At 45.8% G+C, this 25,679-nt stretch overlaps 2 protein-coding genes across 4 annotated transcripts in view; one reads left to right on the top strand and one right to left on the bottom strand.

Annotated features, from left to right (window-relative positions):
• The window catches only part of LOC132026311 (collagen alpha-1(I) chain-like), a 9,464-nt gene extending 5,133 nt beyond the window's left edge, over nt 1-4,331 (bottom strand). Inside the window, exons 1-3 of the mRNA XM_059414220.1 lie at nt 4,229-4,331; nt 1,180-1,309; nt 210-991 (exon numbers count right to left, since the gene is read on the bottom strand). Coding sequence (XP_059270203.1) covers nt 210-991; nt 1,180-1,309; nt 4,229-4,331 — 1,015 coding nt within the window. The remainder of the gene's footprint in view (nt 1-209; nt 992-1,179; nt 1,310-4,228) is intronic.
• A 16,974-nt stretch (nt 4,332-21,305) lies between these two features.
• The window catches only part of NME7 (NME/NM23 family member 7), a 239,523-nt gene continuing 235,149 nt past the window's right edge, over nt 21,306-25,679 (top strand). For 2 of the 3 annotated variants that reach the window (XM_059412396.1, XM_059412397.1), the window contains exons 1-3: nt 21,306-21,324; nt 23,567-23,674; nt 24,415-24,581. In XM_059412396.1, coding sequence (XP_059268379.1) covers nt 21,322-21,324; nt 23,567-23,674; nt 24,415-24,581 — 278 coding nt within the window. In that variant the 5' untranslated portion in view covers nt 21,306-21,321. The remainder of the gene's footprint in view (nt 21,325-23,566; nt 23,675-24,414; nt 24,582-25,679) is intronic. The other variant, XM_059412395.1, reaches the window with a different exon arrangement.

Raw genomic sequence — 25,679 nt, 5'->3', positions numbered from 1 at the left:
GGTATAATATATGATATAACAGGATAACCGTACTGTACTATACTATAATACGATATAGTATGATAGGATATATGATATAATAGGATATACCATACTGTACTATGCTATAATACGATATAGTGTAATATGATATATGATATAATAGGATGTACTACACTATAATACAATATGGTATAATATATGATATAACAGGATATACCATACTGTACCATAGCGCAGGCGGAAGCGCTCCGGAGGGGAGGAGGCCGCCCTGCGGAGCCCCGGCGACGACAGACCCGGGCGGCGGCGCGTCCGACCGTCGCTGCGCGCGGAACCGTCGGGCTGTCGCGGCGGCGCGCGTCCGCCGGAGCGTGACCGCGCGTGTCTCGTCCTGTCCCCGCGAGGCCGGGCGGGCGTCGGTCTAGAACTCGCGCTCTCCCGGGACGCCTCGCGGCGCGGGCCCCCACGTCGTGCGGCGTCCGCGGCGGGGCGGCTGGAGCGGGGCCCGGGGCTCGGCCGGGCGCGTCGGGCCGCCCCGAGTCTCCGGGCGCTGCGGGGCGCGTTGGCCCGCGCGGGAGACTGGACGCGGGATCTCCCGGCGGGAAGCAAGTGTCCCGAGGCCGCGCGGCCTGCGGGGCCCCACGGACGTGCCGGGCCCGCGGGGGGCCTGCGTCGTGACCGCCGCTCGCCGGCCCGGCTGTCCCGGCCGTGGACGCGGTTCCGAGGGGCGGACGGCGGGTGCGGGATCCATCCGGGGCGGTGCGCTTGGGTTTCTGCCGCGGAGCCGGGACGCCCCCCCCCCCCCCCCGCGCCCCGGCACCCCCTCAGGTCGCGGTGGCCCTCCGTTTCCTGCGCGCCCGAAGCCGCGACTGCCTGCGCCGGCGCCGCCCCGTCCCGGTTCTCCGGCGGGGACCGTCCGGCCGTCCTGTGCGTCCGGCCGGGATTCCGTCCGTCTCGGCCCCGGCCCCCGACCCGGTCTTCGTCGTCTCCGGACAGTCCCCGTGGCGCCGCGCTGGGGGCCGTGTCCGCTCACTAACGGTGCGTCCTCCGGGGCCTTGGGGCGCAGCTTCCGCCGCGAGCAGCCAGGCGGGAAACGGAGCAGCGAGGCCCCCGGATACGCCGGGGAGGAGTGGAATCGTCTCGGTTCGTGGGTCCCTGACCCTGTAGCTAGCAGGTCCCAAGGAAGCTGGAAAAGAAAACCGCGAAGCCGATTCGTTCAGTGAGTCGGAGCGGGGGTCAAGACGCGGATCGGCGGGGTTTCTGTCCCGCGTGTATGTCAGGGCGCAGTCTGCACAGGGAATTGAGGATTCCGGGCCTTCCACAACAGCATCTGAGGGATAAAATAGGAATTTTTAGTGGAAGTGAGAGATACACACTAAAACTAGAAAACATTGCTGAGTAACATTGAAGATCTACATAAACGGAGACATAAACCTCTTCTGGTGAGCTGATTCTTTCAAGAAGAATTGCTAATGCCACTCCTATCTTCTGCCCATGTTTATTATTTATTTATTGAAGGATATTATTTATTTGTTTGACACACGGAGAGAGTGAGCGGGGGGGGGGGATGGCAGGCAGAGGGAGAGGATGAAGCAGGCGGTGATGTGGGGGCTCCATCCTGGGACCCTGGGATCAGGAGCTGAGCCGAAGGCAGACGCCCAACCGTCGGAGCCACCCAGGTGCTGTTTCTGCCCATTTTTAATTTGATTATTTGTTTTGGGGTGTTGAGTTGTGTAAGTTCTTTATATATTTTGTGTTCTAACCCTTTACTGGATATGTATTTGCAAATATCTTCTCCCTTTCTGTATGCTGCCTTATAGATTTGTTGATTTTTTTTCTTCAATGTGTAGAAGTTCTTAATTTGATCTAGTCCCAATAGTTTATTTTTGCTTTTGCTTCCCTTGCCTCAGGAGACATGTCTAGAAAGAAGTTGCTATGACTGGTGTCAAAGAACTTACTGGTTATCTTCTCTTGTAGGATTTTTATGGTTTCAGGTCTTACATTTAGGTCTTTAATCAATTTTGAATTTATTTTTGTGTGTGGTATAAGAAAGTGGTCCAATTTCCTTTTGTGTGTTGCTGTCCAGTTTTCCCAGCACTATTTGCTGAAGAACCCGTCTTTTTCCCATTGGATAGTCTTCCTGCCTTGTCGAAGGTTAATCAACTATAGAACTGTTGGTTCATTTCTGGATTTTCTGTTCTATTTATTTTTGTGTATTTATTTGGTTAGATCTGATTCTCTTTTTGGAGTATTGTGGTTCAGATAATTGTTGAAAAGTGGTCCTTGATGGATCTCTTGTCCCAGAGTTAGTTAATACTCTTTTAAGTGTATTTATTAAGGTGTTAATCAGAGAAGCCATACTTACCCAAAACAAGAAGAAATGTCCTCTTTCAAAATCTTTCTGAAAATGCAAATAAACATATAGTTGGATGTTGGAGGGTTTTTTGAGTCCCGGAATGGATTTTTGCCTTTTATCAAGATCTAGTGTTGGACATGTTTATTTTACTCCTTTGGATCTTCATTTTGGGAGTATTTGATTATTTTTAAGGTCCCAGAATTAAGAAACTCACTCTGGAATTTCAAAAGAAATAAATGATGTACTTTGTTTTCCAGAAGCTCATAATTTAAGTGAGATTAGGGAAAGAATTTGTATTATGCAGGCCTGCCGGATGACAACCCTGTATTCTACTGTGGGGACATTAAACCAGCCAATCAAGAAACAAGGATCTTTGCTCAGCTCGTGCGGGTCACAAAGCTCTTGCCAAGTCACTTAACGTCCTTGAGCCTCTGCTTGCTTAGAGTTAGTATTCCTCTGATCTCTGAAATTCACTGAACATCACATTCCAGGCACAGGAATATGAGTGTCAGGTGTCGGTCTTGGAAGATTTACAGTGATTCTGTTTCCTTCAGGAGATCCAAAAGAGGTTCATTCTGGCTTTCCAGAGAGAAGGTTTTTTCCAGGTAGACTGCTTGTGGCATTGTGTTTTTCCATGACGCTGTTTGACCCTAAATTTGCAGTAGTGACCTCTAGAAGTCCGAGAAGGGAGATTTCCAAGGATCTACAGACCAAGCTGAGAAAGTTTTAAAAAAGCTTTTCTTTCCGGGGGAGTATGGGTGGCTCAGTCCGTTTTACGTCTGCCTTCAGCTCAGGTCATGATCTCAGAGTCCTGGAATGGAGCCCCGCGGGCTCCCTGCTCAGCCAGGAACCTGCTTCTCCCTCTGCTCCTACCCTTGCTCCTGCTCTCTCTCTGTATATCAGATAATTAAATAAAAATCTTAAAAAAAACCAAAAGCTTTTTATTTCTTTCTTGAAACTGGATGTGAGCCTTTTAAAATGGTTCCATCTAGTTTGATCAGTTTCCTGATTTATAGTCACACTGTAGAAATGGTTCTTTCCTGGCATTTTTCATGCTTGAACAAAATTAAGCAGGAATTAAGTCAAAAGTGCATTCCTAAGCATCCTGGTTGGGGAAACACGAGTTCGTGCTCCCTTTACAGCAGCATTGACTTTTTTCTGTAAAGACAAATGATGCATTTGACTTCTGAGATGCTGCCTCAAAGTGACTTTTTTTTTTTTTTTAAGAAAGTAAAATCTTAGAAACATGTTGAATTCTCATGTCAAACATCATATTTTTCATCAAGGAAAAAAGACATTTGGCCTTAAACTGAATTTTTTTAAGGGTAAAAATAATTGCACCTGTTTCACTTAGTCCTTAAAAGAATTTAAAAGAAATTAGATAATTAACCACATTTAATAATTTGTCCATCTTTTCTTTCTAGTATAATTTGTCTGTTTGACTTTATGAATGAGAGCTACTAAGCTGGAGTTAATGAATTAGATTCTCCACATGAGGACCCTTTTCACCTGAGCTCACCTTCTGTTTGCCCTTCACAGTGGGTTTATGAGGCAGCAAGCAGCAACCCTTGGAGCACAGTCCGGATGGACGGTGCATTGGGTCCAGCCGCAGACCTGTGTAGGAGAATGCTTGCTCCTTGAAAGAAGCTCATGGAGGGTTGTACTAAACAAGAGAGTGCTTAAAGCCTAGCTCTGTGGTAGGGGGAAGTAGAAACCTCTGGTTTGTTGTCTTTTCATTTCTGTTGTACTTACCCCTGTGGCCTCTGGGGAAAGCAGTAGGAATCGCTGAGCTCATTTGCCTGCTGTGTCGGGCAGCAGATCTCTAACGATCTGCTGTGTTCTCAGAATGTTCAAGGCAAAATGAAGTTTGCTCATTGGAAACTCATCTCTCACCAGCCCTCCCGGAAGCAGGGGCTTGAGTATCTCCTGGGATGCCGGTGAGGGCGGGTGCGGGCTTGTGTGAAGCTGAGAAGGTCTCCTGAACGCCGATTGGCATCACGGACGGAGTTTGTCCACGACGTCGGAAGTCACGCCGAAGCATATAATTCGCTTAAAATAAATGGAGATCAGTTACTGACTTTTAAATATGCAGATTCTGGAGGTTTGATTTCTACTTAGTTTGACGCTTTTATCCACAAGGTATTACAGAAGTCTGTTTCCATGTGATTTAAGAGAAGGAGCACTTTTGTATAAATAAAAACATTTTGTTGTGTAATGCAAAGTAATTTTTCCTGGAATGTAGCAGTATTGAGTATAGTATAGATTTTCAGTGCACTGTTGGAATTATGTCTGATACGTGTGGCCTGATTTTTATGGTTTTGCTTTTTAAGATCTGATTTGTATGCATATATATATATGTATTTTAAAGATTATTTATCTGAGAGAGAGAAAGAGCACAAACGGAGGAGAAGCAGGCTCCCCGCTGAGCAGAGAGCCCGATGTGGGGCTCGATCCCGGGACTCTGGAATCATGACCTGAGCCGAAGGCAGAGGCTTCACTGACTGAGCCACCCAGGCGCCCCAGTCTGATTTGTTGCATTGGGGCTGTTCAACTGAATGTTTAGTTGCAGACTCTGGAGACCGAGCAAACAGCAGCCTCCGTAGGCTCCTTGGTCCCATTTCCCTCAGAGGCCCTTCAGCCCCTCTGAGGAGACGTTAAGAGCGTGGGGTCTGGAATCACCTGTGTGTAAGCCTCTCTGTGGCCTCGGGCGTGTTTCCTGACTTACCTGGGCCTCAGTGTCCTCATCCGTGGAGTGGAGAGAACCGCACCCGCCCTGCCTACTGCTGCCAGGTGAAGCACACAAGGGCTTAGAGCCACGCACTTAGCACGTGGCAGGGGCCCAGCAGGAAGTGCTGGCTGCTGACTGTCACTGTCACTGTTCTTGTCTCATTGACGTGTAACGGTGGGTTTGGATATTTGGGTTTTATGATACTACTTTCCTTAAAGCCAAGGATTGTTGCTCAGAATGTGCAGAATGAGCCTGGCAGAAAATAAGCAGCGGATACATAATTTTGGAATGAATAAGTGAGTGTGGAGGGCAGTGTCTGTTCATCAGTCTGGTTTCCCCCCGTTTTTCGAAATTGTGGTGAAACACACATCACTTTGAATTTGCCATCTTTGTCATTTTTGAGTGTGTAGGTCAGTGGTGTGGAATACAGTCACAATGTTGTTCAACCACCGTCCGTCTTGTAACACTGACACCCTGTAGCCAGCACACAGTTGCTCACGTGTCACTCTCCCGCAGCCCCCAGCAACCCCCCTCCTTTCTGTTTCTGTGACGCTGGGTGCCTCATCTAAAGGGGATCGTACAGTGTTTCTCCTTTTGTGACTGGATTATTTTACTTCGCATTATGTCCTCGAGGCTCATCCATGTTGCAGCGTATGTCAGAATTTCCCTCCTTTTTGAGTCTGAGTGATACTCTGTTGTGTCTAGACCGCATTTTTTTACCGTTTCGTTTGTTAACCAACACTTGGGTCACTTCTACATTTCAGCTATCGTGAATAAGGCTGCTTTGAACATGGTTCGATGTTCTCTTTCCATCTGCCAGTGGGATCTTAGAGACTATTAGATACAGAAATACAGAGACTATTGGTGTAGAAAGTATTCTATAGTGTGTATGTTTATCAGACTTGAATTTAAGTCCTGGTCTTGGCGCTTAATGAATGCCAACACGGGGCTCGATCCCAGGACCCTGAGATCATGACCTGAGCCGAAGGCAGAGGCTTTAAGCCACTGAACCACCCAGGCGCCCCTCCTTCCAAACTTGCTGTGTCTCCTGCACGGTCCATCCTGCTGGCTTTCCCAGAACACTCTCCTCCCCCTTCTTCCCAGGTCTGCCCTCTTGCGGCCGTGGTCAGACTTGTGTGGACTGTTCTCCTTCGAATGCCTGTAGTTTTGTACCACACAGCCCATGTCTGAGTTATTTTTTATTACGTTTTTGCTATAGTTTCATGTGTGTTGGTCTTTGTCATTTAAGAATGATTGCAAAGCACCCAACGATCTGGATCATGGTCTCGTACATGCCCCTTTCTCCTGCCCAGGAACTAGCGCAGAGTCGAGACGGGCGCTTGTTCTGTGTCTCTGTGCACGTGGTCTGGAGCCTGCGGAGGTCATCCCTTGTGAAAGGAACCCACACTGTCCACGTTTTTTATACGCCTTTTGATAGAAAAATCTGATGTTGGACTTTTAGGAATAATCAGACGGGAAGAGTGCGGCGTAGTGCCTGGTGCCGGATCTTTTCTTCCCTTCCCTGCCAGGAGTGTTTGTCGGCGTCGAGTCTGGGCACCTCGGTTGTCATCCAAAGGGCTTGGGCTTCGTCGCTTAGAAAGCACTATTTTGTCTGCTCACTGATTAGGTGAACTCGTGCTTGTGAGAATGCGGAACGGTATGGGCCTTGGCTGATGCCCGTTAAGAAAAACTTGTAAACATGTTAGTGACCAGCAGGGAGTAATCACCTGAATTAATAGATGCGCCATGTAAAGTTTTTAAGAAGTAGAAGCAAAGTAGTAAGATATTAAAAAACCCATATACGATGGAATCTTTTGTAATCTTGCAATAACTGACAGTTCAGTGGCCGTGTCAATGCCCGGCCCAAGGACGCTGTACTGGGTACTGAAACCGTTTTCAATAACAACAGCTTATTCTGTGAGTCTAGTTTTGGAGCAAACACTGATTGTGTATCGGGTGAGTGCCAGCTTGTAGAAGGCACTGGGTAGGCGCTTTGGGGGATATAAGGATGAATGAGGCCCTCGCTTTCGTCCTCAGGAACTTCCATTACAGTAGAAAGATGAGATGTGTATGTGAACAACCGTAAATACGCTTCCTAAGGCTCAAACCGAGGGCAGGGGCTTTCAAAATGCTGAAAATATCTTTCCCCGGGGAGGCTCGTGGGGAATGTTATTGAGCAGGTGGAATTTGAATTATGTCTTTGACAAGAAAATGTGAGAAGATTTTGAAGGAACAGAGAGAGGGCCTTCAAAGTTTAACGAGAATTACCATAAATAACAAGGTACATGGTGCGTATCATTGATTCAGGTCTGGTGTAGTTAGAGGTTTATGTGAGCCACATTCAAAGTTGACGCGTGACCCTGTTTTGGTTTGTTCCTGGAAAAACTGAACCAGCTGGTTGTGCACTCGCCGTAGAGTATGTCTGGTGCTTCTCTGCTGCGCTCCCGGAAGGGGCCAGCCAGGGCACCCCAGGATGTGGTGGCGGGTCCCGACTGCTTCCCTGATTCCTACCCCCACTCACCCCTGTGAGTGACCATTTGTGCTTGGCTATCGACCCACCCTTGCTGGTATCTCCCAAGAAGAAGGGAGTTACAGGGCTGTAGGTCAGCGCAGTGAGGGAGCTGGTGAGAAGGCCACCGTCTTCCCGAGCGGATGGGCTTTATTTTGGCAAACCCGTGTGTGACAGATTCTCTTCTCTCTTTCTCTCTCTCTCTCTTTTTATAGCATTTGCTCAATAAACAGGACTCACTAGACATTTTGGTTTGCGTCAATGTTACATACTTTAAAATCTGGAAGAGTAGGAAAGGGGATGACGGTGGAAGATCTACAGTAAGCCGAGATGGGTCACGGTCTTAAGCATTTCCTTGTGCAAGTGATAGATTTCCTTAAGCATTTCCTTCGGTCTTAAGCATTTCCTTGTGCAAGTGATAGACCAAGGTGCCGTGAAGGCTCTTCAGGGCTGTCCTGTCAGGAGCAGAGCTGGTGTTTTATAACTTCGGCCAGAATTTCCCAGTTCTTCGTAGTCCACTAAAGGATCGTTTTAAGTAGTAACAGGAATCCTTGGTTATCCTGGCATCGATCTGTAACGATGGCTGACTCGTGAGACTACTGGGGAAGGAGGGGAGTCTCTAAGGTTTGCTCCCCGTGTTGCGAAGTGAGAAAATGTAACGAGAAATGCCCTAACAAAGCTTGCAGCGAATCGGATTGTGTTTTTAATTCGTCTCATGTGTCACTGCTTGATGGAAGCGAAGACAGCTGTGTGGCATTGAGTTACGATCTCGTAGATTCCAGTACTGGATGGAGATACACATCCAAGTCCTTGAACACGTGTGGAACTTGCTGTTTAGCTCTGGAGCTAGTTCTGTAGATGCGACTGTCCTTGCCGGCTAGGCTAGAACCGCATTGCCCCGGCGAAGTGACGGGTGGCTCTTCTGCTGGACCCGAGGTCAGTGGTTCTGAAACACTGCATCCTTCTCGCCTCCTCTTTCCGGGAGAATTTTAAGCCACGTGACTCCTTGTTCCGCACAGTCCGGGCCCAGCGGCAGCGCCAGTGCTGTTTCCTGACAGCCTCCCGGAGCCACAGACTCGCCTTTCCCCGGCCCTCGGAGCTGCCCCTCCCAGTGCGAGGATGGCTCGGTAGCCAGGCTGAGTTCCAGGACCCCCAGAAATGGTTTCCTCTGGTTCTGTGAATACACACTTATGGGCAGGTTTTAATCTAGCACATTTGTTTTCATGACTGATACGTTGTTTGGTTCTAAAAGGGAACAACTTTTCTAAGGGTGCTCCGTCTGAGTGTGGAGGGAGAGGCTGGGTCGTTCTATGGCATTCTCCAAAGTTTTTTGACCTCATTTGTAGGCCATGAAGTCAGTTCAGCATGTTTTAAAAAAAGTAGAATAGAAAATAATCTTAGTCCATAGCATCCAGTAAGGATAAATGTTGCTGCGCGAAGTGTGTCAGTAGAACATGTGCAGGAGTGAATGTGCGGGGTCATGATGTGACTTCGTAACTGTGAGCGATAATTCAGAGCTTGAAAGCCACCATTGTGGCGGAGTTTCAAACACATGGGAAAGGAGTGATATAATAAGAGGTAGCTGTTGCTAAATTGTATGTGCTTTCCGAGATAAACGAACAACTTTGATAACTAGGAGTCTTTTCTGAATTAGCTTCTAAGCTGCTTCAGCAGTCTCACTCATCTAGCTTGTAAACTTCTTCCGCTCCTGTCCTCCTGCTCGGTATAGGGTTGACCCTTGAACAGCTTGGATTTGAACTGCCCAATTCCCTTGTGCATTTTTTGTTTGTTTTGAAGATCTGGCAGGAAAAGCAACAAGGCGTTTACAGGTGCCTGCCCCAGGCTCCGCAGGACTAAACTGAAGGTGACTATCGCAGAGGTCATGCCTGCTGTCCTCTTGAGTACCCAGGGAAGCCTGCTCGCTGCTGCCAGCCCCAGGGCCCCCAGGACCAGGAGGGCTGCAGGTCACCCCATGGACTGTTGGGGACTGTTGGAGTGAGGCCCAGGGCTAGGACCTGGGGAGAGGACTGAAGAGGAGGAACACATCCAGGAGGCAAGGAGGGTCCTGTGCGTGGAACCCCGGCTCTCGAGTCGCCCCCAGCCCCCACTGTGTCTGTTGGTGCCAGGGCCAGGCAGATGGGCCAGCTGTACTACACGCACAAGCTCCCTCTCACTGCTGCCCCTAAGGAGCGGAGGCCACCAGGCTGCCAAGTGTCGCCACTGCGGGGGGCCAGGGCCGTCCCTACTCCCCATCTAACCCAGTCCACCTATGTTAAAAGGTGAAGGAGGGTCAGTAATGCATCCTCCAGACTGAGCAGGCCCTTGAGTACCAACAAAGTGAAGCAAGCCGCTCCGTACCATCAGGGATAGCGTCTGATGCAGCGAAATTCACTCATGGGGGATTGGGCAGTTGGACACGAGGCAGCTGGTGGCTGTCCCTATTCTCTACTCCTATATGGACTTTAGTCCCCAAGTTTTATGGAGCAAGGGGCTTGGCGGTGAGGTCGCAGGGTAGTTATCTTGGAGCGGTGCCGTCTGTGCGACAGGGAGGAGAGATAGATGCAAGGCCGGAGAGGGAGTCGGCGCTCTCGGCACTCCTGCAGCCTTTAAGCAGATCTCTCTCGGCACATGTAGGGTTAGTGCTGTGTTTCCTTACGATTTTTAAAATGACTTTTCTTTAGCTTGCTCTCTTACAGGAATACACTACTCCATACATATATACAAAATGTGTGTTGGCCGCTTATGTTATTAGGAAAGTTTTCAGCCAACAGTAGGTTATTAGAAGTTAAGTTTCACAGGAAGGAAAAACTATTCCTCTACCCTTTGAGGTCTTCCAACTGGACTAAGAATTAAATTTACATGAGGCAGTAAAGGGAGAAAAAAATGAAAGCTGTATATGGCATGGGTACCTAGTAACGAGATCGACACCCAACTAAATGACCGCAAGAGGTGATTTTATCTTCCTTAGACAAAGAGACAGTAAGTTTCTGAGGAATTGACAGTGTAAGGAAAACAGATATTTGGGAGCTTCAATTAGTAAGGCATTCGAAGGGGAATTTGGGCTGAGGTAGTAAATTAGAAAAAAAGAAACAAGGTTTTCTTTTTAAATTAGAAAAAAAAAAAAGCTTTGTGGATTCTAAAGTCTCTATGTCTGGTGATAAGGAGGTCTTCTTAGTACAGGGAGGGTGTCTTCCATATGGAAGATTTATTTTATGTTCTGGAGTGGGGGTTCTGCATGTCCTGACAGTGGCCTTTTCCCAAGTGGCTTAAATTCCAAATAATCGGTATCCACTGTGACACATTTTGGACAGCCTATTTTTGGCTCCTATAGGAGTCAGAAGTTATACGCGGTTTTTGGATTGAGCACGGTTGGGTGTCCTAACCCCCAAGTTGTTTAAGTCAACTCCACACTTTGACACTTTGATGATATCAGTTAATATTATATCTTAACATTGACCCTTTGGAGTCCTATAATGGTGAAATATGCAAGCAGCAGCCATTTAAAAATTTCATTGTTTACAACTTGAGAAACCAGAAATACAGGACTGTTTTAGATACAGAAGAGGTGATTGGTATATAATGTCCTCAGGGTTTTAAAAAATACATTTGTCTGAGAAAGCAAAGTTTCTTGGGATGATTTCTTGAGTTACTGTTTTGGGGCAGACGATCCAGAGTACTGGTTTTCAAGATGCATTCCTGAAAAGCTGTTAGTTACATAACAGAGTTCTGTAACCAGCAACAATACCCTTCTGAGTAGGGAGGCGAAATAAGACATTTCCAGCTGGAGGTCTGACGTCTGCTAGATCTCTGAATATGTAATACCACCTCCTTACTGTTACACTGCAGTTTCTTCTCTTTTAGGTATGCTTTTCTATTCTGTGAACTGAATAATTTTTGTTCCGAGAAATCTGATATTGACTCTGTAACTCCTTTTTCTTGATCTCGTACAACCTTTTTTTTTTTTTTTTTTTTAAATCGAGGTCTAGTTGGCTCACAATGTTTCATCAGTTTCAGGTGTACAACCTAGTGATTTAAGAAATCTGTGCATTATGCTCTGTCACCACACATTTAGCTCCCGTCTGTCACTGTGCAGCACCATTGTACTAGCTTTGGCTGTATTCCCTATGCTGCACGTTGTGTCCTTTTTTATGACTTAGTTACTTCATAACTGGAAGCCGCTATCTCCCGCTCCCTTTCCCCTTGGCCTCCTTCCCACCCTTTCCCCTCTGGCAACCCTCAGTTCTCAGTACTTACAGGTCCGTTTCTGCTTTTTTTTTCATTTGGCTTTTAGGTTTTAGATAAAGGTGAAGTCATGTGGTATTTGTCTTTCTCTGACTTACTTCACTTAGCATTAGACCCTCTAGGTCCATCTGTGTCATCAGAAATTGTAAGTGTCTCTCTCTCTCTTTTGTGATTGGGTGATATTCCATTCCAGTGTGTGTGTGTGTGTGTGTGTGTGTGTGCATCTCACATCTTCATTCATCTGTTGGTAGACACTTGAATTGCTTCTATATCTTGACTATTGTCAGTAATTCTGCAGTAAACATATAAGGGTGCATATATCTTTTCAGGTTAGTGTTCTCATTTTCTTTGGGTAAATACCCATTAGTGCAATTATATGGTATTTCTATTTTTAATTTTTTGAGGAACCTCTACACTGTTTCCCACAGTGGCTGCCTCATTTTACATTCCAACCAACAGTGCACAAATGGTCCTTTCTCTTCACCTCCTCACCAACACTTGTTATTTTTGGTCTTTCTGATTCTAGCCCCTCTAACAGGCGAAAGGTGGTATCTCATTAGGGTTTTGATTTACATTTCCTGGAGGGTTAGTGCTTTTGAACATCTTCTCCTGTGTCTGTTGGCCATCTGTATGGAAACATGCCTATTCAGGCCCTCTGCCCATTTTTAATTAGATTATTTGGGGTTGGTGTTGAGTTGCATAAATTCTTCATGTATTTTGGTTATTATCCTCTTATTGAATCATTTGCAAATATCTTCTCCCACTCAGCAGGTTCCTTTTCATTTTGTTGATCGTTTCCTTTGCTGTGCAAAAGCTTTTTATTTTAGTGTCGTCTCAATAGTTCATTTTTGCTTTTGTTTCTCTTGCCTGATGAGACTTATCTAGAAAAACTTTGCTAAGGATGATATCAAAGATACTACTACCTACACTTTCTTCTAGGAGTTTTGTGGTTTCATGACTCACATTTAGGTCTTGCATCTGGTTGGGGTGTTGGTGTGCAGCGTCAGAATGTGGTCCAGTTTCATCTTTCACGTGTGGCCATCCAGTTTTCCCAGCACCATTTGTTGAAGAGACGGTCTTTCCCCCATTGTATGTTCTTGCCTCATTTGTCATAGATTAATGGACCACATAATCGTGGGTCTATTTCTGGGCTCTCATTCCATTCAGTTGATCTATGTGTCTGTTTTTCTGCTGATACCACACTGTTCTAATGACTACAGCTTTGTAGTGTAGCTTGAAATCTGGGCTCGTGGTACCTCTAGCTTTGTTCCTCTTTCTCAAAATTACTTTGGCTCTTGTAATACATGTTAAGTGCAATCACCAGAAACACATGAGCAGTGCTGCAGTAACCATCAGAGCCCTTCAACCACTCTAGAATGATTCCTGTTCTTTCTAGGATGGAGGTCCAATGAATTTCCCATTGCTCGTACTATCTGATTTCTTAGCACTATCTGCTTTTGTGGTCAGATGAGCCCTGTGGAAAGACTTCCTTTCTCACTGTCTTCTACCTATGTTGCCCTTTTGGTTGACCCAGAACTCCTGATGTTTTTCTTTTTTTTTTTTTTTTAAAGATTTATTTATTTATTTGACAGAGAGAGATCACAAGTAGGCAGAGAGGCAGGAAGAGAGAGAGGAGGAAGCAGGCTCCCTGCTGAGCAGAGAGCCCGATGTGGGACTCGATCCCAGGACCCTGAGATCATGACCTGAGCTGAAGGCAGCGGCTTAACCCACTGAGCCAGCCAGGCGCCCTCCTGATGTTTTTCTTGATTGAGTGCTTTTGTGTGTGGAAATGAGTATTGATTTTTAGCATCAGACCTTTGTTTGAGTCCCATCTCTGGCCCTGACTGGGTGTTTGATCTACGTAATCCCTGGATAATTAACCTTAGTCCCTCTGAACCCATTGTCCATTGGTGGAAATGGGAGGGGGAACGTCCAAGACAGGTATGGGGTGAGAGTCAACTGAAATTAGGTTCTGAATGTGCCAGACATACAGTTAGCTTATCTCATCTCCCCTCCCTACCTGCTTCATTCAGTATTTGGTTCTAACTGGTCTGAGAGGTAAATAAGATTTGTAAAGGTTAATTGAAATAATAGCAGTTTAGAGAACACTGAACCAGTCATAAGTATAAGCAATCAAATGTGAACAATGGACCCTACTGTGTGCGCTAATGGTAGTTGGGTACCCTAAAAAAAAAAAAAAAATGGCACAGCCTGCCTTCTTTCCTTTTTTGTTTCCTTTCTTCCTTTTATTTTTAAACATTCTATATGTTTAGTACTTAAAGGTGATGAAATTTTTGTCAGTATATGCTGAGTTTACACGTTAACATATTGGTTGCTACTAAGTGTAATATTTGATATGACCTTAAATATTAACTAGAGAATGTAAATACTGTTTTATTTTCCAAATATCTTTGGTTTCTGTGCTGAGTGAAAGTACAGGGTTGATTTAAAAAAATTTTTTATTTATTTGACAGAGAGAGATCACAAGTAGGCAGAGAGGCAGGCAGAGGGGGAGGAGGAAGTAGGTTCCCTGCTGAGCAGAAAGCCCAATGTGGGGCTTGATCCCAGGACCCTGAGATCACGACCCGAGCCGAAGGCAGAGGCTTTAAGCCACTGAATTTTTTCAGATCTACAATTGGCAACAGTAATTTCATGTTGATTAGTGTAATTTATGATTTTTTCCAATGGTGCCCTTCCTTTGAGATGTTTGAATTTTAATACTCATGAATAATGGGTAACAGATGATATTACAAATTTTAAAAAGAAAACTGCTTAGTTTTTTATTGGTGAAAACTTGAAGCTCTCTAAAAAGCAAGATTTTGTACGCTTATACCAATTTATTAACATGATCTTAACAAAAAAAATTGCTTGTTATTGCAGAAATAACCATATACCTCCAGTAGCTTTTCTTTTCATAATGTATAATTTCAGTCACATTTCTATTTTTCCGTCCTTCACAAATTCTTTTTTCCTTCACACTGATTTTCCTACAAGGGTCTTTTAAAAAAAAAAAACACCTTACAATTTACTGGGATCAGCTGTGGCTGAGGCCGTGGTGTCACAAATCAGGAGAGGCTGCTCCTCGTATCAGTGCAGGAGATAAGCATGTTGGGGGCAGCTCTGAAGTCACAGAGGGCCCTGCCAGCCACCGTCACTGCTGTGAAGACTTCGGCAACAGAAATCCCAAGTGCTTTATGCACACTAAGGCATTTAATCCCCACATCTGGCCTAGGAGGAAAGTTTGTTACTTTTCTCATTTTATAGGTACAGAAGTCAGAGCTTAGAGAGGTTGGTATCTTGTCCGAGGTCACAAAGCCCAGGTCTTTCAGACTCTAGAGCCCATGCCCTTACCCATTCTGACGTAGTCCCTGGCCGATCCTCAAGAAAACCCCATGTAGTTTCTGGGTCTTCCCTGCAAGCAGCACAGTTTAGGGCCATGCCAGCTGCCACCAGTGCATGGTAGCGACCCCGGCAGCAGCAGGAGCAGACTCCGTTGGGCGTAGGCATTGTACTCCACAGCCTGGTAGTGCCAAGTGCAAGCAGGGTATATGGTTGGTGCTGTTGGTCATCAGGAGGGCAGTGGCTCTTTCTGACCAGTACTGCTGAAGTGCATGAGGCCAAGGCACAGTTCTGCTTAGTGGCATAAGCTTAATAAACTACTCTTGAACGAAGGGACAGTTTTACTTAAGCGCATGTGCCTGGAAAACATTGTTAGTTTCACATGATCCTCGTGTGGCTCGGCCTTCCCTTAAGCAGTGACCGAGAGAGGTATGGTGTGATTTGATTTTCCGAGGGCCTGGTTGCCCTTCAAATAGCATTTCACGTGGAATTTCAACACTCTGGGTGAAATTTCCTTAAAATCAGCATTTTTTTCTTACAAATTGTGTGAAATTTTATGAATTTTATATTCTGTTCAGTAATATATATGCATTTGTTATAATGCAAAAAAAGTTCACTTGACTTACCATTGAGTCAGACCGATGCTCTAGGAAGACTCTGTCCGTACCTAAAGATGATTGAGGAGCACTCTCTCTACCCATCTCTGCCTCAAAATGAATGCACAGAGAATTTACATGCTTCACAAACATTAATTCAAAAAGGATTGCAGACCTAAATGTGGAATGCAAAACCGTAAAGGGCCACCAGAAGCACAGAGAAGCACAGTGGTGAGTGCCGTCACCCGGGGCGGGCTCGTGGACGAGAATTGTTGCGCGTCATCCAAGTGATACATCAGGGAGTCGAAGTGGTAAAGAGGGAAGTGAGGGAAAGAGAGGCTGGTGGGTTGCGAATGTGGGGAAGCACCATTGGGCTGGAAAGAGGGAGACGCTGGACAAACCAACCAGGACGGGGGGTGTGGCAGGGGACAGACTGCTCGAAGCACTGGACTCGGGGTGGAACATGTTCAGGTGACACAAGGGCCCGCATGTGGCACACTCATCTGTATTCTGTCCTTTCTTCCAGCGTTATCCGAGCTCCATCATTGCCGTGTTCATAACCAATATACAGGTGGTTTTTAAATTCACCCATTTTACAAAAGAACATTATTATTTCTGTTAATTGTTGCCTATTTTTAAAATTTATTTTTTATCTTTTTATTATTTTTTAAAAAAATATTTATTCATTTGACAGAGAGAGACACAGCAAGAGAGGGAACACAAGCAGGGGAGTGGGAGAGGGAGAAGCCTACTCTCCGCTGAGCAGGGAGCCCGATGCGGGGCTCGATCCCAGGATCCTGGGATCATGAACTCAGCTTCAGGCTCAAGCTTCAGGCTCAGCTGAAGGACTAAGCCACCCAGGCGCCCCTCACCCTTTTTTTTTTTTTTAAACAAAAGAAGGAAAAAGATTTTCAAAATGAATAGAAGAAACTTGCCTACATAATTAGCATGTGCATGGTTTAATCTGACTATTTTTAAAAAATGACTGCAGTGGGGAGTGACTCATACCGGATTGCATTTGAATAGATGCAGTTTTCATATGTTACATTTTAAAATGACATTTTCCTTTTTTAGGTGTAGCAAAATAAGTGGAAAAACAACCTGAGGTTTTTCTACATTTGAAAAAGCATACCATCAAAGGGAAATCAAAAATAAAAATTGTTAAGCACTGTACAGCACGTTCTGATGGATAGTCAGATAAACAGTGTAGAATGGATTTTAAGTAAAAAATTAAAGGACTTATCTTAACTGAGTCAGCTGTAACGTAGAACAACAATAAATTCAGAGCCACGAGTTCTAAGTTCCTGGAAGTTGCTCCATCGGCTGTGAGACTGTAAGGGTCGTGCAGACAAGGCTGATGTTTGTTTCTAATCGCCAGTGTCGTATCTTGACGTGTCTGAGGACCTGGCATAGGATGTAGGAAATGGCAGGTGCTCAGTGCCGAGGAGATGAACTGATGGGCGGGAGTCAGATGATGTGCGAAGTCGGTTGGCCTTGCCTTAGGCTTTTCAATGGGCGAAGAGTGAGGCCTATACCAAAATTTGGGATATTTCCTTCACATTCACGTTATACCCTGTGCTTGCTTGTTTTGCTTTTAGTTTGTTTCTTTGTCTTCCTATTCTGATTTTCTAGTTTGGTTAATAGAAAAGAACTCCAGAGGTTCTAGGTGATGTGTGATACGAAGGGCCTACTGACAATAATGGCTTTGTTGGGTGTTCAGTTAAACTTTTCCACAGTTAAAGAGGAAAAAAAAAAAACCAGCTTCAGTTTTTCAGTAAAATTTAAAATTAAACTATAAAGAAAACTACAAATTAGAAAGCAACTTAACCCCTCTTGCCATTGAACAATAAAAAATACAAGCATCAAACAGGGTAAAACAATTCAGAAACATGTACATTGAGAAGTGGCCTCCCCACCCCCAACCTGCCTCCCCACCTCCACCCCCACCTCCCCACCTGTGTCCCCGCCCCCGACCCTCCACACACTCCCCAGAGCAGCTACTTCTGACATATTCTTGAGTGTCCTTCTGGAAAATTGTTCCCTACCTGTAGTAGGATTTTAAATTGAGAATTAAAGATTTGGGTCATCAGCACCCAAGTTCCTCGGCAATGACAATGCTCATTATGTTGTGCAGTGCTGATCTTCTCGGAACAGACTCACTCTTTGTTCGGGTCGATACTCCGAGTACAGTTTCCCACTGGCGTCACGTGCAGCTGCTGTTCACAGTCATCCACGTGCCGTTTCTTACTGTTTGCGGTCTCGCAGCCCACTGTGCTTCCTGCCGCTTAACCTCTGTGTGGCAGTTCACTCCTTCTACCCCTCCCGGCCCCATGCAGCATATGAAAGCTTCTATTCCTTTTTATTTTATTTTATTTTATTTATTTATTTGACAGACAGAGATCACAAGTAGGCAGAGAGGCAGACAGAGAGAGAGGGGGAAGCAGGCTTCCCGCTGAGCAGCGACCCCAATGTGGGGCTCGATCCCAGGACCCTGAGACCATGACCTGAGCCGAAGGTGGAGGCTTAACCCACTGAGCCATGCAGGCGCCCTGATTCCCTTTAATTGGCTTTCTTCTTTGCTTTTTGGCTATAGTGTGTGTTGGGGAGGCTGTAGTGTGTGTAGGGGGGGACCCTCTGAAGGTCCCTGGCTCTGTCTGAAACTGACAAAGACTACTAGGAGCAAAGCATATCGATTTGTTTAGTTTCATGTGACATGGGGGCTCTCATAAAGAAATGAGGACCTTAAGAAACAGACCTGGTATTTCTAGCGAGGTGTAATGGAGCAGGGGCAGTACGGAGGAGGGTGGCGGGTTAAGGAGTAGGAGGCAAATGAGGGAAACTGGAGGAAACTCAGCGAGGCCTTTTTGTTGGGATTCCCCCGCCCTCCCCGTTTTCCTTTGTCCTGAGAGATAAGGATGCTCCTTTCTTCTGGGAAGGTATCTCTCCTACAAGAGTTTTATAACCTATTTCAGAGAAGAGGCTTGGGAGAGGGTCAAAGTGACCTTCCTGCTTCTGCTGTTTCCGCAGACTCCTTCAGCTTAAAATATTCTGTATACGTAGGTGCCAGACTTCAGGAGTAGTGTGCCCTGAACCACATCGTGTCAATAGCTGCTTACAATATTAAAAAAAAAAGTAGGTGCGCATTAGTGCTTAGTTACGAAATTGGAATAAATCATGCTTGAGTGTGAGGGACCCTCTACCTCACTGTGTATAAATTATATTTAAACTGTTCCGAGGAAGGAAAACGATTTGGCTACTTTAAGAAAAAGTCTCTTTGTGCTTCAGTGTGGTCTTTGTTCCACATAAGCCTGTATCTGATGGAAGCTGAGACCTTCACTGTTCCTGTGACCATGGCCATGACATTCTCTTCAGATCTGCAGCCAGAACACGGATGTGTCCCTTCGTCTTGCTTCAGTGTTAGGTTCTCCCTCTCCAGCCAGTCCTGAAAGCGTGGTATTATGGAGATAGCAGAGTCATAGCCCGGGTAGTTTCCTGACTTTGTGGCAGTCACAGATGCTCACTAGGCCACAGTTTCCTACTCCGTAAAATGAAGGCTCAAACACAGTGATTTCCAGGTTTGACATCATTATCATTTCAATGAATCACATTAATCTGATGAATCCCATTCTTTGCTAGTCTTTGCCCAACTTAGCTGAAAAATAATTTTTTTTTTAAATTTCAAAGGTGAAAGGAGGGTTGTGGTGCAGCCATGTGTGTAGCAGGCAGCAAGGCCATGGCTAGACTGGACGGGACGTTCCCAGGGAGCACGGTTGGTGCCAAGTCCAGAAGTGCCATCGCTACCCGCTAGGCATTATTTGACTTTAGGAGGGAACCAGGGTTTCTACTGCAAAGATAAATCAGAAAGTTAAGTTTAAATCACATTTAAATACAGTTTGTACTTGGCATAGTGGGCCTTTTTTCGGAGAGGAGACTTATTTTTACGTAGTTTTAAACAATCTCGTTGAGAGAAATCAGTTATAAATGAAGGAATGCGTAAACTTTTCAAGAGAATATGAAGGGTTTTTCTTCTTTGTATGCAGATGTTGTGAATGAAGCTCTAGGTTAGAATCCGAAAGATCCAGTCAAGGAGCTTAGACGTTGTTGGAATCTTGTGGACGAGTTTCTGTGCGTGTGCCGCTTACTTACCAGAGACAGTGAAGTGGCGTGGTCTGGCCAGTTCTCCTTTCAGCATCTCGTTAGGTGGTCGTTCTGAGGAAGTTTGTAAAGATAACACAACTCTATTCCTTTCCCATCGGAGTGTAACCTTTCGTATCTGTTGACATTTTCCCCCTTTACCTTAGACAAGAACTGCTTTTCCTGTTTTTCTTTACAGTTCATGACTACCGTAGAATAACTAATGCTGACAGTGAAAATTGATTTTAAAGCAGCAACTTACGGGCAGCACAGAATGTGATTTCTGTGATTTCCCACATGACATCTGCTTTGTAACATTTTGTGATATTTTACACACTAATGGTATCTTAGAAGGACACATTTCACTGTTGATTTTTTTAGGATTTTGGAATTGGGATGTAATTGAAAAGTAGTATTTGTTAAATATGTTTGATGTCACTGGGAGTAAAATTCTTTCATTGCATTTCCTAATAATCCATTTCTCTTCTCCTAGATGGTTGTTACAGGCCGCAGAACTTGACCCTGTTTAGAATTACTTAGTTTTACATAGGAGAGTGGTTAAATAACTCCATTCATCATTGGATTTGACCCGTTGAATGGATACTTTCTGTAATAGTGACTTCTGCATCATTTGGACTTCAGTCCTTTGCAGTCTGAAGGACTGAGATTTGAGTTCTGACTTACTTCTTTGGTGTGTAACTTCGGACCAGTGTTCAAATTTTTTGAGCTTTACTGTCTTTGTCCATGAAATAGGGATACTATCTACATTGTTGTGAGGATAAAATGAGATCATGTCAAGAGCCTGCTACTTGGTACTCTAAGAAATTAATGACAACCATTAATCACGACAATAACAATAATTTCTAGAGTTTGAATGTCATTGATTTATTAAATATTCTGATACCGCTTTCCCATTGTCTGAGGAGTAGGACAGGCAGTTCATTCTAGCAGAATAGATGGTGAGAAGCCGAGCAGAATATCCCTGATTTGTTTATGTACTATTTTAGGAGAGATTCTTGTTCACTAATATTCATTGGAATTTGAGAACAGATTGAGCAACTGATGTAGGAGATATTTTCTTTGCTTCACGTAATTTGAAGAACACTCTCTACCTTTTACATCCTTTATATTCTTTTTGACATGCGTCCAAATTCAACATATTTTATATCCCACAAGATATTGTTGTTTATTATTCATTAATAAGACATTGTTATTTTGCATGCCAATTATTTACTTAGATTTACCCAATAACCGTTATTTTTCAGCCCTGTCTTTAACTCCTTGAGTTATCTGGTATCATTTTCCTTTTTTCTATGGAACTGCCTTCAGAATTTCTTTGAATGCAGGTACCCTGGTAATACATTTTCTCTTTTTGCTTATCTAGGAATGTCTTTATTTCACCTTTATCTTTTGGAGGAAAATCTTCGCTAGTTAGAGAATGGTAAGTTAGAGTTATTTTTCGTTCCTGAATTTCCAGTTAAAAAAATAGATGCCCACACTCTGTGAAATTCTTCATCTTGATTTCTTTATGCCATCCGTATTATTTTGAAGCCTTCGTCAGGATATAAGGAGGCTACTCGTGATCTCTCTCTGCTGTCTGTCTGTCTTGCATCTGGTCGTCTGTTCCTGCGGTTGAGGACGCAGTGGAGAGGCAGGGAGCCAGGATGGGGCGATGGCCCCGCGGTACGGTCAAGGACTGACCCAAAACTTGAGAACTTCGTGAGGGTCAGCTGACCCTCGGGTTTGGCCGCGCCGCCGCCCTGTGGTGCTCCAGGAATGACCGCGGAAGGTCGCAGCGTTTACCAGAGCGTCGTGCTCCGTGGGTCGTTTCTCTCCCCCGGCTCCGTGAGGCCGCTGAGGGCCGTGGGACGAGCGCAGATCCCAACCCGCCCCTCCCCAGGATCTTTGTCCCTCAGACCTGGGCTGTTCGGCGGCCGCCAGTCCAGGCTTGGTCTTCTCGTCCGGGCGACGTCGCGGCAGGCTCCGCTCGCTTCTCTGCGTCTGCGCGGCCTCCGGCGGCTGCGGCCGCTCCTCCGTCTCCCCAGCGCGTTGGCGAGACGCCGCGCATGCGCTCGGCCCACGTGGCGCGCAGGGCCTGGGGCTGCCCGGGAGGCTCCTGCCTTCCCGCCTGGCGCGGCCTCGGACAGACGATTCCTCGAGTCTCCGTGTTCTGGTTGTTCGCGCCCCGTTCGCCAGCAGCTGCCTCGTCAGTCAGAAACGAAGCTGCTCCGTTAGCTCCCCGCAGAGCGGACGGTGCGGCGCGGAGAAGCGGAAGCGGAAGCGCGAGCCCAGCGGTTTCCCTTCCGGCCGCTCGTGCCCGGACCTTGCGCTCCGTGGTCGGGGTTACGCGGCCAGTGGGGCTCCGAGGACCGGAGCGTGTTCCTACGCGGCGAGCGTCTCGTGAGCGACGCAGGCCCCCGCTTTGTGCCAGCGGGGACCGTAGCGCTCGGACGCAGTGACGCCTGCGCCTCGAGAGGCTGTTTGTGAGAGCGGGAGGCCAGTGTGAGGAGAGGCCTTCGCGAGTGTCGTGCTCCGCCGTATCCCCGAACGAATAAGCGGTATTGAAATGTGTATTGGGGATGATTATGGGGAAAATAGTGTCCCAAGCTATCCACAGTACAGTTCGGGTCTAATCACCGAGTGTGGACAGCTGCTTCCGTGGGAATCTGTAAGGGAGTCATTGACCTCAAAGGCGCCTACCGTAGAGCTGAAGCAAAGAATCCGGAGTTCGATCTAGAGTCAGGAACAAAACTCCGCAGTCCGTCCTTCCTCACAGGCCCCTGACGTCCGCCTTCGCTCATTGGAAGGAAGGACCTCGGGCCGAGGTACTTTTAACAACACGTGCGGTCGCCAGTCCTGCCGGACGGGCCCGGAAAGGCCGGTCTCGGACCGACCGGTTTCCTTTGATCTTGCGCGGGAGGCATCGACCTCCGGCTGGGGGGCTGCCGCGGCCGGGCCTCCCGGGCTCCAAGTCCGCGCTGACCGTCGCCCCTGAGACCCGCTTCCCAAGGCTGCTCCTCGCCAGCCCCGACGGGAGCGGGGGGCTCGAGCAGGCCGGTCCCCTCGAGGGCTCGTGGGCCGCAGCCCTGCCCGCTGGCCCTGCCGCTGGTCCTGCCGCTGGTCCTGCCGGTCCCCCGCAGGTCACACAGCAGCCCCGGCGAAGCCTTTCTCCCTCTCCTTCCCTCTGGTTCGTCCCGCCGCGCGTGTCCGTCCGCGCTTCCGCTCATGGGGCCCCCGGACGGGAGTAGGACTCGGGAGGTTTAGTCGTGCCGTGTCTGCTGCTCGGAGGGCCTCGGCCCACGCTTCACACTGGCGTCTCGGCTTTGTGCTCCCGGCGACTTTGCTGTCCGTGTGCGGTAAATCTGCGTTCAGAAGCGGATTATTACAGGACACAGGCCAGGGGTTCACGTTCTGAAAACTGTTGATTTGCTCAGGGGAGTGGTGGCTGTGAAGTATTAGGCAGTTCATAGTCATCATTGAGAAAACTAAGGATATTTACGGAAAGTACAAGGAAATATTTCTGGGGGTCTGCTGACAAGTAATATATTGTTGAAAGCAGCATAGTAAATAAGTAGTAACAGATTTATCTTAGTTACGAATATTTGGTAGGCCTTGCTTTCAACTTACTTGATTTATACAAGAGCGCTTATATTTTATGTTAATGTAAAATTCTTTCTTTGCAGAATCATGATGAAAGATTCGTTTTCATTGCAGAGTGGTACGATCCAAATGCTTCACTTTTTCGACGTTATGAGCTTTTATTTTACCCAGGGGACGGGTCTGTTGAAATGGTAAATAAACCTTTTTTTCCCTTTAAAGTTAGCAAAGGGAGTGAAGTGGGACTAGGAAGAAGAGTAGGACTGACTTCTGTGTACTTGCCCTTGAGAATATGTATATATGTTTCTTCTTTTTTTTAACGAGAATTCTTTTTTTGCTATTGTAATTCCAATACAAGAAGGTAACTTCGTGCCTTTATCTTTAATGTCAAGTAGTAAGTAATACTTTTGATTGGAAAACTGAAGTGGGATTATTCATGTTTTAGATTAAGCAATAGTCAATAAGTGAATGTCATAGATAAAGATTATCATGGTCCTAAATATGTTGCCATTATTGAAAGCTGTTACCTCTACAGCAAGTCAAATTGAAGATCAGGTGAAGAGAGTCCCACTTGTCTCTTTTTGCCTCTTAATTGGCAGCCATTTTACAGGTAGATCTCTTTGGTATTAGCATTCTGTGTAGGGAAGAAAGCAGAAATTTGGAATTTTGGGGGATTTCATAAACACTAATTTGCTGAAACATTTGGCAATATATTCATGGTTTTCTAAAGTATTAAATTTGTAGTAAGTTTTTGTGTTATTACTAGATTGGACTAGGAAATGCAGAAGTTATAAAGGAAATTATGATTTGTAACAAAAATGAAACCATGTAAGCTATGTTTAATAAAGTAGAACTAAGAAACATTTCTAATTTATAGTAAGAGTAACACTGTCTGTTGATACTTCTGTGTCTTACTGTGTTGTTTTTGTTCCAGCATGATGTGAAGAATCACCGCACCTTTTTAAAGCGGACCAAATACGACGATCTTCATTTGGAGGATTTATTTATAGGCAACAAAGTGAATGTCTTTTCTCGACAGCTGGTGCTGATTGACTATGGGGATCAATACACAGCTCGCCAACTGGGCAGCAGGAAAGAAAAGTGAGAAAATCCTTTCTTCATTCTTTTTTTTTTTTTTTTTTTTAAGATTTTATTTATTTATTTGACCAAGAGTCGGAGCACAAGCAGCAGGCAGAGAGAGAGGGAGAAGCAGGCTCCGTGCAGATCAGGGAGCGCATGCGGGACTCAATCCCAGGACCCAGGGATCCTGACCTGAGCCAAAGTCAGACGCTTAAGGACTGAGCCACTCAGGCGCCCCTGTTTTCTTCATTCTTAAAACATTGTATGTCTTAATGCAGAAGACTAATTTCTTGTTTTTATCTTGTGTTTTTATAGTATCAGTACTTTTCCAATTCAGTGTGAGGACGTTGTTAGGATTTTGAGGAGTAGATTCAGCGATTGGCTCTTCACTCAGATGACAAAGCGAGAGTCTTAGGTGATGATTATTTTCTGGAGCAAAAAATATGGACTTTTTATATGTTCTCAGTTTTCTTTGTAAGATGCATTGAACTGGGAACTGAGAATGTTGGAACATAGATAGTGTTGGTGTATAGGATAAACCTGGCTTATGGGGAAAAAATAGTGAGTGGCAGAGCAGGGAAAGCCCTGTGAAGGTATTTGAGATGGATCCTGAAAGATGAATTGGATTTTTTAAAAACTATTTTTATTAACATATAATGTATTATTAGCCCCAGGGGTACAGGTCTGTGAATCATCAGGTTAACACACTTCACAGCACTCACCATAGCACATACCCTCCCCAGCAGTGTACATCACTCAGCCACCCCATCCCTCCCCCGACCTACCAACAACCCTCAGTTTGTTTCATGAGATTAAGAGTCTCATATGTCTGTCTCCCTCCTGATCCCATCTTGTTTCATTTTTCCCTTCCCTACCCCCCCCATGGCCCCCCTATTCTGCCTCTTAAATTCCTTGTATCAGGGAGATCATATGATAATTGTCTTTCTCTGATTGACTTATTTCACTCAGCATAACACTCTCTAGTTCCATTCATGTTGTTGCAAATGGCAAGATTTCGTTTCTTCTAATGGCTGCATAGTATCCCATTGTGTATATCTACCACATCTTCTTTCTCCATTCATCTGCTGATGGACATCTAGGCTCTTTCCCTGGTTTGAC

This window comes from Mustela nigripes, chromosome 10 (genome assembly GCF_022355385.1).
Source record: "Mustela nigripes isolate SB6536 chromosome 10, MUSNIG.SB6536, whole genome shotgun sequence".
Taxonomy (NCBI): domain Eukaryota; kingdom Metazoa; phylum Chordata; class Mammalia; order Carnivora; family Mustelidae; genus Mustela; species Mustela nigripes.
This window is presented reverse-complemented; position numbering and strand designations above follow the sequence as displayed.